The following is a 15,210-nucleotide window of genomic DNA, read 5'->3' as shown; positions in this document are numbered from 1 at the left end:
AATTCTTCGACTTAATTGTTGATAAAACCTTTTCTCTAGGTATTCTTGTATACAATAACCACATACCCACCTAATATTAAATTGAATTGAAAAAGTATTCGTCGACGCTTTCTTTTATTCAATAAAAAATGATGTCGATAGCCAATGAATTGCATTTATTATTATTTAGTACTATGCTAACAAGTTTTTTATCGAATATATAACCCAACAGCTTCCCAAATTAATTTGTTGTTTTACAGTAGTGTCATCATTCAATTTAATATGCTGTGGATCTCTTTATATTAAAAATAATTCGTGTTTCTTGGCTTTATAATGAATTAATTTCTGCAAAAAACAATTGATTGAACAAAAATTAGTCTTATGCAAGAAAAAAGAAAACTTGTACATTGTTTGAAATGAATACATATTATAGATCATAATTTGAAGTGCTTTATTTTCTTCACTTAATAACACTGAGTTGATACGACAAAGTGGGACCGAATAAGACTTTATTTCCTCTTTTATTATACTCCCTGTTTAGACATATTTTAGTACTATAATCGAAAGATAACAAAGTTCAAACTGTTCTTTATCCATACTATAGATATTTTTCACTGACTGATTCTTAAAACATAATTTGTGACATGAATAACCCATCATTATTACTTATTTTCATGCACATTTAAACTTCCTTTACGAATCCTCGAGCAATATTCAGTTGAATATAATACACATTTGGGAGACAGTGGATTGATTGGATTAATTAATTAAATTCAGAACTATCATCAGTATGGCTCAGTAAACAGCCAAAGGTTTATTTCTTAAACACAAAATTGTTATTTTAGGGTTGCAAGAAAATCTATTGACTTCCTATTGTTATCAAAGAAACCCTCACATGTATCACTTTCAAAGATAATTTTAAATTTATTATCGTCTAAAATAATCATAAATTATTCGGCTTTGTTTTTTGTTTTGGGCTTTTTGAGTTTCTTCAGACCATCTAAATTTCCCCTAAGTAAGTTACTATATGCCACTTGAAACTTATTAATGTCTTTCTGTTTGATAACTGTAGCAAGTTTTTTTGAACCAGACTTAGCTCTAATTAGACACATATGTTCTTGAGGTTCAGGAAGAGGTGGTTTTCCTTCTCTGGGTACAGGTCTATCGATCCCATCATCTTGAATATAACAATTCATGAATGAATATATTTCATTTGGCTCAATATGTTAAACTTACATCTTTTGAACGTCATTGTAACAGACCCACTTGTTCTAGCTTTTTGGAATAACTTCGTTAGTTCAGTTAAAAACTGAAATGTAAATATTAATATTTCATATATAGTGTACCTGCATAACTTACGGTATCATTTTCTAAGAGAACCATTATAAGTTAGTAATTAAAACACCTATCTGATATCAATATTACTGATCGATCAGGTGTATTTATAACCTATCAGTGAAATGTTCAAAATATTGCACTGACGTTTACTTCTGGCTTGACATTGTCATGACAACACATCATGTTCATAGAAACATAGCTCCAAAGATCTCCTCTTTGATAGCTCCTGCTGCAGCTACAGAATTTCTATACTTCGATTCAGAGACTATGCTTCGATTTTTCGAACGAGGGCAGGGCAGAGATATCTCTGGGGCAGGGGCGGATCCAGTATTCGAGTTTGGGGGGCACTTCGGGGTACTCTTAAATGAGTGGAAACACCATTTTTCCATTTTAGCACTACTTCGTAATGAAAGAGCTTCTAATCTCTTGTTTGAAAGTACTTAGTCGTTATGGTACTAAGCTTTGGTAATATTCAATGAGAGGCCTCAGAATTAAGCATACAATTTTTAATATGGCTTGAAAACATACATACTTATTCTTCGTTTAACTCAAACATTGTTTAGTATCTACATTAATACTTTTTCAAATGATAATCATATAAATGTTTTTCTATTGAATAAATGGCACACTCCTGGCGATTTGAAGTAGATCAAACCGTTGGTTTTGAGGCAAAGGTTGGCACAGCTCATAAGGAGAGATCCTTTATAACATCTGTCGCACTCTAGAACACACATTTCAATGGGATCTAATTCAGGAATATCTTCCTCTTCTGATGACACAATTGTCATTAGGGAAGCGAGGCAGAGTGCAAAAATGAAGATTTCGTGGATACCTGGGAAAAATAAGTAACAGCTAGTATTAATTTGGTTGCGCTGATACAAATTTCTCGAAGAAAATAGTGATCAACGACAAATTCTACTGCTTATTAGGTCAACTCAGAAACTAGGAGATTATCTTGAATTTTATATTTCAATGCTGCGGTTATCTTTGCAGGGTCAGAAGCTTTTACCCAAATAATCAGAAAAATTAACAATGAACAAATTTATAAATTCTTAATAAGTGTTCAGGATGTGGAATCTCCAGTTACCATGTGCCCAATTGGCCAATTCAGTCTACTATCTCCTGAATGAGTAACAACTATTAAATAGATAAGTAGTAGATCTTCGTCTAGTCTACACATGATTCGTAATCTATAAAATATAGTAAACAGCTAAATTTAGGAAATATAGAAGAAGTGGCTATTTCGATGTTTTAAGAACATTAAGTACCTAATTAATAGTTCCCATAAGTGAAATATCAATCAATCAAGTGCTGCTGTATTTTCGCTATATAGCAAATACCATTGCTGTATTTGATGCTCATTGATTATACAATTTGAACTCTGTGCACTTATTTCAAAATCCTTTTCATCTAGTGCAACACTATACTTTCACAACTGGAATTACATATTAGCATAGGCGGAAATGAACATTTTTTGTGGGGGGGGCACCCCTTAGGAAGGTCTGAAGTAATCGCACTCGAGGTAAAGATGTTGAGTGGAGAAGACGTCCGAAAATTCTAGAAATGGCTAAAAACTCGAAAAAGCTCCAGAATTGCTGTTTTTCACCGCTGTTTTCTAATTTCTCTTTTTCTCTGGGGAGGGCACAGTGGACATCTGGGGGGGGCACGCCCCCCCCCTGGACCCCCCCTATTTCCGCCTATGCATATTAGTTAATTAAAATCAAATTTAGTATCGATTTTTGCTAGTACATTTTTTCAATTCTTATACCTATAGAATATGTCTTGAAAATTCGAACCGTCAGAGTAACAATTGCAGTTTCTGCAATGACTGAAACAATAAACGAACAGTATTTAAACAAATTTTCGACTCAACATTATCAAATAAAACAGTGTTTCTGAACACATTCGTGTGTTAACATAAAAATTTTTTTAATTAAGTTGATTTTTTTCATGGAATTTCTAAGGGAAGTTGTAGGTGACACTTACCAAATGGTCTTTGCATGGCTGCGTTCGTTGTGACCGCTACCGAACATCCAACGAGGTGTTATATAAATGGGGATTACAACCAACATCTGTTTTATTCCCTAGCTTCAAAGTTAATCCCTCGCTGAAGATAATCAAAACGCAATAAATATTGCCTATTGATTGTTATCATTTTAGGGAGCTTTGTGCTAAGCCAGGAACGTTTTCCAGGGTTTTCTGATTTCAAATCATAGTTGACGTTATCTATCCTCATTATAACGCCATTATTTTTCAACTAACCGAGTGTGGTAGTTTTATATGGCTTCAAAGAATTCATCAGGGACGTATTCGTAATTTTTCATAACTTTGAATTCTAAAACCTGAATATTTTCATACATATATTCTCATTTCGACTTTATAAGTAAACGTATATTTGCAATATGGACAATACCAAAATCCTGGTAAGTCCGCCAAAAAGTCTTCAATCGGATATCAGCCTGGAGAATGGAACTCTAGAACAGAGGTCGAGCAGTTCAAATACTTGGGAAGCTTCATAAATACTTTAGGGCTAACCTATACTCAAAATACACAACCGTATCAGTTCGGCATCACGGGCATTCTGGAAGCTAAAGGACAGAGTGTTTCAAAATCACGACCTCAATCTGAAGATCAAGACAGATCAACGCTTCTTTACGGAAGCGAAAGCTGGACGCCCTATAGGCGACATATTAAACAGCTTGAACAAAGGCAACAACGTCATCTAAGACAAATAATGCACATCAGAGGGTTCCACAAATTTTCGAATGCAGAAGTCTTGGAAAGCGCGGGTTGTACAACTATTGAGACTCAAGTAACAAGGGCCTGACTCAGATGGAGCGGCCACATTCTGAGGATGCATGGCACGAGACTCCCCAAAATAGCTCTGTAAGGCGAATTCACAGAGGGAGTCCGGAAACTAGGAGGCCACTATAAGAGGTTTAAGGATATACTACATCAATCCCTAAAATAGCCGTTAATACCAATCATTACTGGGAACAACTAGCGTTAGACAGGTCACAGTGGAGGTCAGTTATAATGGAGACTCGAGAAGAATACAGCGGCGGACAGATATGGTTGGTGACTATCCATGCTCGGAGTGTGGAAGGATCAGTAGAGGTCACGGTTTGGTCTCTTCAGTCACAGGAGGGCACACAGTCGCAATTAGCCCCAAGAAATTATAAGTCTTTTCTCACCGTTTTTTTTTGTCTTTTTGGTAGATTTATTCCCGGTAACGGGATGCAGCAATGAATAAATGAATATTTGCTTTTGGTGGAGACTGAAGACCCTGAAAGAAACCAATCTAATTGGAAGATGGTTCAGAATGGCTTAGTTCTAAAGAAACTAAATAACTTGAGTAAACTCACCATTATAGAAAAATAAATGACGAATACTATATAACTATGTATATGCTACTACAAGTATTCTCATATCTTCAAGGGATCAATGATCATTCATTCAAAAGAATTCAAGTAGGCTACGGAAACTTGAATATACCTACATAGATATTGTGCTTGGTATAACTTAGCTTCTCCTAGTTCTGCTACATCATATAAAGCTTGCGGTTATCCTTAATATTTGGTACAAACTGTCAAGTCCAAGTGAAGGTTGTGGATTTTATGTGAATATGGTGAAATAATCTCCAAGAGTTTTATTCTGAAAAGATCATTTGAGATAGAATATCAAACTACAAACTGCTATAGTTAAATCTCATCGACATTCCGCATATTTTCGATCTTCAAGTTGAATGCTCTATTTGAAAGATAGCTAATAATGTTTATTAGGCCTATGATTAGAAGCCAAGAACTACTCTTATATACGCACACAACATTCGTCTTTAAAATTTCATAGACAAACTGATGGCGACGATAATTAATGAAACGCTTGGTTGTATTAAAATGAATTTTGATATACCTAAAGACGATATGACCAGCAAAAATACTGAACAGTTGACATTCTGGACTTGTGCATTTCAATCTTTATAATATATAATATCTCGGTTAATTAATTTACTCCTATTTTTACGATTTCACATATAGGTATGGCATGATGACATAGTGATATAAGGCGTTTTGTTTGGGACAACTTGAGTTAAAAAAAATTTCAATCTGAATCTGAAGAAGAGGAAAAGTTGAAACCATTTCAAGACCCAAACAACTTTCGCTGAGCCGATACTGGCAAAAAAAATAATTGAAAATTGTTATTAAGGACGAGAATAAAGGTTGATTGATTGTTATTCGAATAATAATTTTCCACGAAGTGATGAACAAGATTTTTATAGCTTCTGCATGATAAAATGATCTAATCTTGTGCATTTCAATCTTTATAATATATAATATCTCGGTTAATTAATTTACTCCTATTTTTACGATTTCACATATAGGTATGGCATGATGACATAGTGATATAAGGCGTTTTGTTTGGGACAACTTGAGTTAAAAAAATTTTTAATCTGAATCTGAAGAAGAGATAAAGTTGAAACCATTTCAAGACCCCAACAACTTTCGCTGAGCCGATACTGGCAAAAAAAAATAATTGAAAATTGTTATTAAGGACGAGAATAAAGGTTGATTGATTGTTATTCGAATAATAATTTTCCACGAAGTGATGAACAAGATTTTTATAGCTTCTGCATGATAAAATGATCTAATCGATTGGTAACGCGGTGGTTGATAGGCGATATTGGTTAGGCTACCCTCCATAGTAATGCATATCCCGGATAAAGGCTGATTCATGCTAGACCGTGTCGGGTCCGGGCCGGGACCGACTCCGGGCCGTTGCAACCGGGTCGCCTCTCTGAAAACACGGGCACGGCACGTGTCCCAACCGGTGTAGTGCGGATGGGTCAATTGAAATTTGTCATATAATTCTTTTACCGTGTCCCGTCCGGGTCCCGGCCCGGACCCGACACGGTCTAGCATGAATCAGCCTTTAAGCGGACAATAATGAATATTGACTCAGGCATAGACAGACATGAATACATGGACTGAGCAAAACCAGCATGAAATTGGCTATTTTATAGAAAGAGAGAAATGATCGTCAGGTCAATAATACCTGTCTCTTTTCTTTTGACATAGACGTGAGTATGGACCAATCAGAATTCTAGAAAAAGACAACTAGTTGACCTGATGCTCAGTTTCCCCCTGTCACTTTTTTTGACCGTATTTCATATGCACAGATGAAAAGGGAATGCTCAGTCCATGTCTCTATGTCTATGGACTCAAGTGACAATAGACCAATTGAAATTACACTCTTAACTGGTAAGGACTGGATACACTGACAAAGATTTAAATTTATATGATTCCCTTGTTTTTGTAAACAAGGATAATTATAACAGTAAAAAATTAGGAACATGCATGGTTTTATACGTTCGTTTTATTCGAATATATCAGAAGGCTGAGGCTACCCTCGAGCTTGCTGGATAATAAAAATGTAGAATGTAAAAATCTGCTTTCCCAAGTTAACTCAACTTGAAATAAGGGATATCTACAAAAAGAACACGTTTCAGAATAAAAAGCGTTGGAAGAAATCCAAAGATTATAGAGTAGAAAGATAGGAAACGCCCTCATATCTCTAGTACTAAAAACCGACTACATTTTGGCCAGTGAAAACACGTTTGACAATGAGATGACGCTGAAAACGTATTGTCAATACGTGCCCTGATTTACCCGCCCTAGCAACACTTTCGTTTGAAACACCCTGTATATATGATAAAAAGTTAGGTAAACTTCGAAATCTTGTCCAAAAAGGTAACACTGACTTGCATTTTCAGGAAGGGAATTCATAATTTCCAATTGATACTCATACAAACAATAAGAATATTTCATTTTTAATGCTCATATCACATTTATAAATATCTAAAAATAAAAACTTAATATTTGTATACATAAATAGCTATATCTGCAACAATATGGCCACTCCAGCCAATGTCCATTTAGATGGCCTTTCTTTGGTTTTTAAATTGAAGGTCCAAACAAAAGTGGGACCTCTCATTCTAGTTTTGTAAACAGGACAATCATACATATTCTTAGTATCCTGTTTGTCTTGAGTTATTGCTTTAATGAATATCACCGGGACTATGGGGAACAAATCCTTCAGTTTAGATTCGGCAATGCTGTTGAGTTGGATATCCCATCTGAAAAACAGAATTTAAATAACAATAATTCAATTAATGAGAGAAAATCTTATAAAAATATGTCAATAAAAACTTGTGAAAACATTGATGATGTCATATTAGATCCGATAGATGAAATTTTGTCGAAAATATTTATCCGCTCTACTCCAAATCCTGTAGGTACCTATCGTTTTGGGATTTTTTCCTGTTGTCCCTTAATAAATAAATAAATAAATAAATAAGGCCTTTATTTCTTTTACAGAAATCTCAAGGGGAAGTTCACCCAAAGGTGTTCTACCACTTAACCCTTGTTTTTACATTAACAAAAAATTATGTGTGCAATCCATCCCAAATAATAATAATAAACACAAGAACAATAATAGAGCAAAAAATAAAACAGAAAAAAAAATATTATTCATTTTCTTGCCTTCTCGGAGACTGACAAGTGTTATACCGAACCACTGAGCAGATATTCTCTGATTTTATTCTTGAATCTACTATCTTTAAGTTGTTTAAAGTCGTAAGGAATCTCATTATACAATTTATAGATGTTGTATCTGAAACTTCTCTGAAAGGTTGAGGTTCGATGGTGAGGGCATGTAAGTAAGCCTCTATGTCTAATGTTAACATTGTGGACATCCGTTCTGTACTGCAACCTATTGAAGAGATAGGGTGTTTTTTTATTCACAATTATTTTATGGAATGTACAAAGCGCATGAAAGTTAAAACGAAGTCTCATAGGAAGCCAACTCAACTCAACTAACTTATGGGATACATGATCAAATTTTCTAATTCCGAAAATAAACCTTATACAGCTGTTCTGGACACGTTGAATTCGACCGAGAGAGTCCTGATCCAAACAGAAACTGTACACAGGAGAGCAGTAATTGAAATTAGATAAGACCAGACACTCACACAGAAGTTTTTTGGTGTAGATAGGTAAATAAGATCTGTGTGGATATAACGCTCTTAAAGCTCCATAAGCTCTCCGAACAGTGCTCTCCACATGCTCGCGAAACCTCAGCGAATCGTCCAGAATCAACCCTAAATTTCGTGCACTATCGACAAACCCGATAACATTGTTCGCTACAGTTGGTCTGAGGTTATCCTTAACGAGCTGTTTGTTTTTTTTTGGATCCGAAAGCCAGGGCAAATGATTTTTTGGGATTCAAAGACAGGCCATGTCTTCCAGCAATATCCCATAACCGATGCAAGTCCTCATTGAGTCCGATGGCTGCGTTATTCAACTCGTCAACTGAGAAATCTATGAAGAGCTGAAAGTCATCCGCATACATATGAACCCTGCAGTGAATAATGAACTTCACAAATTGGCTGGTATACAATATGAAAAGCCGTGGCCCAAGAACTGAACCTTGAGGGACTCCATTTAATACGCTCTTAGCTTTTGAAATTCTAAATAATATTTGAATATTTTTTCTGATATATAACTTAATCCTTTCCACCTATGCTGTTGTGTGCTATGTTGCTGTTGGTATGTTAGTGTGTTTTCAAAAGACGGCCTTGGCTGCTATTAGGGTTTCACAGGAACAGTCTTAGTTCGACAGGTTCAAAGAGGTTATTAGACATCTCTCAGTTATTTACAGGGTGAACCTTAGACTCGTACATATATTTTAACAGTAGATTCTTGAGGTCAAAAGAAACACTTTTTTTCAATGCCATTCTTTCAGAATCGGCTCGGTTTGAAAGATACAGGCTGTTGAAAACCCATGAAAAACACGTTATTTTTAGTTCCATCTCACAAATGGTTTTATCGAATGAATAAATTTCGGAATGTATTGTTTCATTTATTTGATCTTTTTCGAACACAAGTTATCTCCCAGGTCTTCCAGTTTTCTCATTATGACCATTATTATGTACCATAAAAATACCAAATATTCAAAGAACCCAACTCTTGATACTAAGTTGGACGCTATCTAATGAATATTTGAACGTTTTGTAAAATGAAACTATTCTTCATATTGTGGAATTGCAACTCTGTAAAAGATCTACATATGTGTAGTGTCACAAATGTAGCTTGATATAGGTTATTTTGTTTTTCAGGGGTGGTATAGCTCATTATAAAGGGCCGAATCGGAAAAAATGGTGTAGGAAAAAATAGTACCCTGTGACCTAAAAAATCTACTGTATATTTGTACTTTGTACGAGTCAAAGACTCACCCTGTATTTATATTTTAATACTCTATCGTAGTATAATCAGTTGTTCATATTGCTGCGAGTTTAAAAGAAAAACCTTATTGTAATTGTTTTCTAGTGTTTTAAATATGTCAAATTGTTTTTTATTTCAACAGCATTCGCCTGAGGTTTGAGTTTTTTCTTTAATTGGTTCAATTAAGTTCAACTGTACCGTATCATGCTTGACCATAAAAAACGGACCAATTTTCAAGGAATTCAAATATGCGGTCAATGTTCGGTGGTTCCAAGGGTGTTGTAGTCCAGTAAAAAGTGTCTTAACGGGTACTCTCTCCAAAATAGGTAGCCCTATCCGATTTCACATATCATAAAACTCCTTTGTTGAAAATTTTTGTGATTTTCATATGTATTCTACATGAAAAGAAACGACTATTTTTAGAGGCGAGAACACTGTGTCCAAATTTTGTCGCCTTAATTGCGGGACGCCCTGTATATTACAGAATTCATCCTGTCTCATATTCATGGTATTATAAAGTAATTACAATATAATTAATTATATTGACAATTAAATAAGTTTCATATTACATATTTCGTTATTGCTATTTTAACTGAATGAGTTTGGTGTGGTCTATTCTTATGTATTTTTTAAAATTCATTCGAAAAAGTTTTGATTGATACAAAAATGTCTTTCGAAATAAATTTTCGGATTTTAATAACCTAATAATGAATTCTATTGCTTCATAAAATCAGCGTTTCCAGATTATCTCAAGTTAAAGGCCCTCAAGCTACTTTATTATGTTGTTTCATTATTTCATACCTTGCCCCTTCCATGAACAAGCCGTGTACGTAAGCTCCTTCTCTTGGAGCTGAAGTGAATTCTTCCTTCTGTTTTTTAGTTACATCGGTCAGCAGGCACATTTTATCCAGAGGCCATTCATTTTTCCTGGCTGTTTGCTGCATAATAGCTGTCAAAAATGACTGGGGATTGAAGAAACCGCCTAACCACACTGTAGCTGGCATGGTAAAATCGCCAACCCATCCTTCTAGTTCTTTGATTCTTGCGCTTAGATCAGCCACCCATTGACCTGAAAATGAGGAATCATTCATTATTCCAACTAATTTGACAGAGTATCAAATATTCCTCAAATTACAGAGATTTCTTTTTACTCTGTGTTATCATTCCACGAATCCTCGTCGAATTCCAACCGTCTTGCGAGCATGCGAGCAATTTTTAATAGCTCTCAGTCATCTCGTAGAAAGTGTGTCTAAAATGAATAACCTACCTAAGGGGAGCATGCTGGGGTAAGCCTTAGCAGACCAAGTCACCGACAGTTGATCCATGAACAGGGCTTCCTCTAAAACCTCCATATCAGATGTAATGGTCAGTTCACCCTTCAAACCTAGGTCGAGTTCTTTGAGTGACCTCCTAATCTCTCCAGTTAGGATGTTCATTCTCTCGCACTCTTGGAATGCAACGATTATATAGGGAGTTCTGTCTTCAACCTTAGCCATCATTTCCTGTATTGGGAACGGTTCCGGAACTTTGTCAAGGATATCATCGATACTTCCTTTCACCTGAAAAAGTAAGTGAATTATTTACTTGAGTTGAAAAAAACTCATATTTGTTTAAAGTGAAATATTTCCTTTCATTACTAATACTTCAACTGAAAGTGGTTATCTGTACATTTCGTATAATTCATATTCTTCCTTTTAATTCGAAATTTCATGAAGTTGTTGTAATAATACAAATTTTGTTCAACCTTGCTGAAGTCGCATTAGGGTTATTGATAACTAAAAACATCATGAAAATAAAAGGAAGATATGATGAGAATTAGACCAAAATCAATCAATAATAAACAAATTAATTCAGATGCATAACATCCGCATATATTAAATCAACGAATGTTACGATCTAAATCGAACTAACAAACTACCATCGCTCGAAGTATTATCAGAATTTTCATTTCGTCGACAAAGAGTAGATGCTGACCATGGTTTCGGTTTTATTTGACCTCGTCAGAGCAACAAAACTCATTCGTCATTCTACTCTGTAATCTGTGTTCGTCAACGAAATGCTATGAATTGCCGGCTCCTTTTATTCCATATCAGTAGCGGGTATGATGTATAAGTACATCGTACCGACATCTGACAGAGAAACGGGAACCAACCCAATCCAATTTCCTAACTCTCAGAGCGAAGATAGCAGTATGCATCCATTTGGAATAAAAGGAGCCGGCAATTCATAGCAATTCGTTGACGAATGAGTTTTGTTGCTCTGACGAGGTCAAATAAGACCGAAACCATGGTCAGCATCTACTCTTTCTCGACGAAATGAAAATTCTGGTAATACTTCGAGCGATGGTAGTTTGTCAGTTCGATTTAGATCGTAACATTCGTTGATTTAATTATCTGCGGATGTTATGCATCTGAATTAATTTGTTTATTATTTACCTGCCTTACTGTTGAAGGCCTGATCCATTTCTTATTTTCAATCAATAATCTTTTTAGAGAAGTCTTTTTAAACCCAGGATTCATAAAGCTTGATCACGAAATCAACGCTTGATTGATCAATTTATTTTCGATCGATAATTCAGTCATGATCATTCAGAAATGAAAAGATTTTAGTGATTTTATTTCAGAAATTGAGTGACGGTCAAATCGTCGATCGGATAATCAGAGTTTTATGAAACCTGCTGTATAAGTCATTGATGCTTATAGTGTAAGTTTGATATATTACAGGTAGAAAATAAAATTCTCAAATTGGATTCATCGGGAAATCGCAATCAGTATATTCAAACGAACATTTTGAATTTCATTGTTTAACAACACTCTACCTGAGTAGGATATCTTGATTAGAAGATGTGAGGCTTTTTGTCAACAAAAGGTAGAACTGGTCAAAATGAAGCGTTTCACCAAAAATCACCTATACAAAACTTTCAAAATGACAAAGTTGAGAAAAAAATTGAAAAAGATTACTGAACTGATCCCAAAGTCGCGTCCACACTATGCCGAACGACATCATTCGACCTGTGTCGAACGGAAAAGTCGAAAGAGTGTGGACGTGTGTCGAATCGAATCGAATCGTCCAAAAGTCGAATCGAATCATGTCGCTTCCAACCCGAATCAGCGCGGTCCCGCTCAAAGAAAGTCGAACCGAATGAAGTCAAAATTCATAGTGTGGACGTGTCGGATGGGATTCAAATCAGTCAACACCTTGACGAAGACGATCTTTGAAGGGTTAGTGGTCTTAATCCCAATGAATTAATAAACTACCAATAACAACATCGCCCTGAAATAATTTTTTATAGTCAAGATCGTTCGATAACTCTCATCCATGGGTATTCGAGAATGATCTACAATGCCCAGAACACCTATTTGAAAGTTTTGAACCCTTAATTTGGAGGGTTTGTTCACAAATCTGACCATTGTGAGCCGTTCCTGTACTCTAAGTTGAGCTCGTCGACTTCATCTAGGAGAAGATCCTTCATGAAATAAATCGCTGGCCCCAAATTTCTATCGACCTTTCTTGATACTACATGGATCTCACCAAAAATCTACGAGGACATGACGTCGCTGACCTGACAACCTGCGACTCCGATTATTACTGCAATAGAAGCTGCTAAAACACCGTCATCATCCTTATTGTTTTCCAAAATCCAACTCCTACACATTCAGTGCTCGAAAACACCTGAGTCGAACCGTTCTTCATCATTCGAGACGTCCACACTGCAAAACCAATCTGGACGCCCTGTCGAATCGAACATGGCCACAGATTACAGAGTAGACAAGCCATGGCGAAACGAATGTGTCGCCCCGTATAGATCGAATGATGTCGTTCGGCATAGTGTGGACGCGACTTAATACGACCCTAGGCCGTTTGTTGGATCAATTATCGCAAAACAGTGGGAAAAAACTTATCTTCATGTGGTTTCGTTTAGGATATTGGCTTGCTCGATATTTACGTGGTAATAAAAATGGAAACTTAGGATTGCCGAATTGTTCTCATTTTTTTTTAGTAACGTAATGATTTTATGAAATGGCTCATTTTGATATCAATTGGGAGAAGAGACTCAGGACACAAGTGTGAAAATTATTCAAAATCTCACCAATAAAATTCGCCCTAATTATTCACGAAATTTTTCAGAATGGGTCACAATCTTCTTGTTCGAACATTCCAACAATCGTCGTAAAAATGGGATGAAATGGATAAACATCATAGCACTTTTTCAACATAACTAACATAAGCACTTTCAAGAAACTGCCTCGATTTTCTACATTTTTTTTTACTACATTGCACGATACAATAATTATGATTCTGTGACCTGATGCATCTAATCCGATGAACTTGGTACTGAACGTCCAGCCATATGTTTATGTTTTGTTTCGTTTTTGCGATGCCGTAGTCACCTTCCACAGTCTTGAAATTCAATGAAATTTTGTCGAACTTCTAGGGGTTGTATCTCAGTCATCTTGGATATTTTATATAGACAATTTTTGGTTGAACAACTTATTTTGATGAGTTCTACCTTCTGTCAAAAAAAAGCCTCACCTTTGAAAACACTCTGTAGGTATAGGTCGATACAATCTAAAATATCTGAATAAAAAAATTTCTGGGCTTTTTGTCGTAGTATTTTCGATATTTCCGCAGAAAATGCATGAGGTACATGGCGCTTGGTTGCCAGTTATTGACAGGACGTCAAGACGAAAGTAAAACAAATGACACCTGCACCATTACCGTGCTACCTCAGGGTGGAGAATGTGGAGATTTATATCTCCAACATACAGCCAATCAAGGAAAGACTAGAGAAACTGAATAGAAGATTTGCACAAAGATTGAAAGAAATAGAGGATGTCGAAATCATGTTCCACAAGGACCCCCCGGTAACTAACCCACACAGAAAATTTCCAACTCGAAGTGTGATGGACAGACTATCTGAGCTGCAGTGAAAAAACTGAAATATAATGAATTTTTTTTTTGTTGTTGTTTATTTGAGAGCATGTTTTCAATTCAGTTCAAAATAAAAACCCAATGTGAGTTTTCCAATGGTAAAATATATAAAACACTATTTGCACTTTTATGAAATTCGATTTGATATTTTACTCACTTTCTCTTCCCTCGACATTCCAGCTCCTGCCCCAGCTCCAGCTTCTCTGGGTTGTAGTTCGAATATAGTTTTGAACAAGTTCTCCGAGGTGGAGGCCAAAAATCCAATTTCAGCGTTTGGATGCAAACCGTACAAATAGGGACTTTCTGGTGGTAAATTGTCGTCGATGTATCTATGGTATCCTATGTAGTCTGTGTTTGGAGGCACCAAGAAGCCAGGAGCCAGCATCATCTCACCCTCCATCATTTCTGGCTTGAGGAACTCCAAGAGATAGTTCCTACAGAGACGTCTATCCCAGTCGTCAGTTATGTGGCCACCATACATAATTTCGCCAAATAAGTATCTCAGATCTTCGTATGGTACCTGAAATAATTTTCAATTGAGAATATTTATTTTTTACTGTACTGATAAAATTATAATAATAATATATAATTTGGTACTATGACAGCAGAGCAGGAGTTAAACAATTTAAAAATTTAATAGAAGGAGATATGTACTTATATAAGTAAAATAATGAAAAAACCA

General features: G+C 35.7%; 2 protein-coding genes across 2 annotated transcripts in view; both read right to left on the bottom strand.

Moving 5' to 3' along the window:
* Positions 1 to 772: 772 nt before the first annotated feature.
* On the bottom strand, positions 773 to 1,497 carry LOC123307981 (signal recognition particle 14 kDa protein). The gene is made up of 3 exons (XM_044890497.1): positions 1,339 to 1,497; positions 1,216 to 1,288; positions 773 to 1,156 (listed from the first exon to the last, which is right to left on the bottom strand). The coding sequence occupies exons 1-3, from the start codon at positions 1,360 to 1,362 to the stop codon at positions 930 to 932; spliced, it is 324 nt and encodes a 107-aa protein (XP_044746432.1). The 5' UTR covers positions 1,363 to 1,497; the 3' UTR covers positions 773 to 929.
* Positions 1,498 to 7,123: 5,626 nt separating this feature from the next.
* The window catches only part of LOC123306906 (dynein beta chain, ciliary-like), a 35,281-nt gene continuing 27,194 nt past the window's right edge, over positions 7,124 to 15,210 (bottom strand). Inside the window, exons 11-14 of the mRNA XM_044889100.1 lie at positions 14,686 to 15,048; positions 10,864 to 11,155; positions 10,398 to 10,665; positions 7,124 to 7,450 (exon numbers count right to left, since the gene is read on the bottom strand). Coding sequence (XP_044745035.1) covers positions 7,210 to 7,450; positions 10,398 to 10,665; positions 10,864 to 11,155; positions 14,686 to 15,048 — 1,164 coding nt within the window. The 3' untranslated portion in view covers positions 7,124 to 7,209. The remainder of the gene's footprint in view (positions 7,451 to 10,397; positions 10,666 to 10,863; positions 11,156 to 14,685; positions 15,049 to 15,210) is intronic.

Source organism: Coccinella septempunctata, chromosome 2 (genome assembly GCF_907165205.1).
Source record: "Coccinella septempunctata chromosome 2, icCocSept1.1, whole genome shotgun sequence".
In the NCBI taxonomy this organism is placed as follows: Eukaryota; Metazoa; Arthropoda; class Insecta; order Coleoptera; family Coccinellidae; genus Coccinella; species Coccinella septempunctata.
This window is presented reverse-complemented; position numbering and strand designations above follow the sequence as displayed.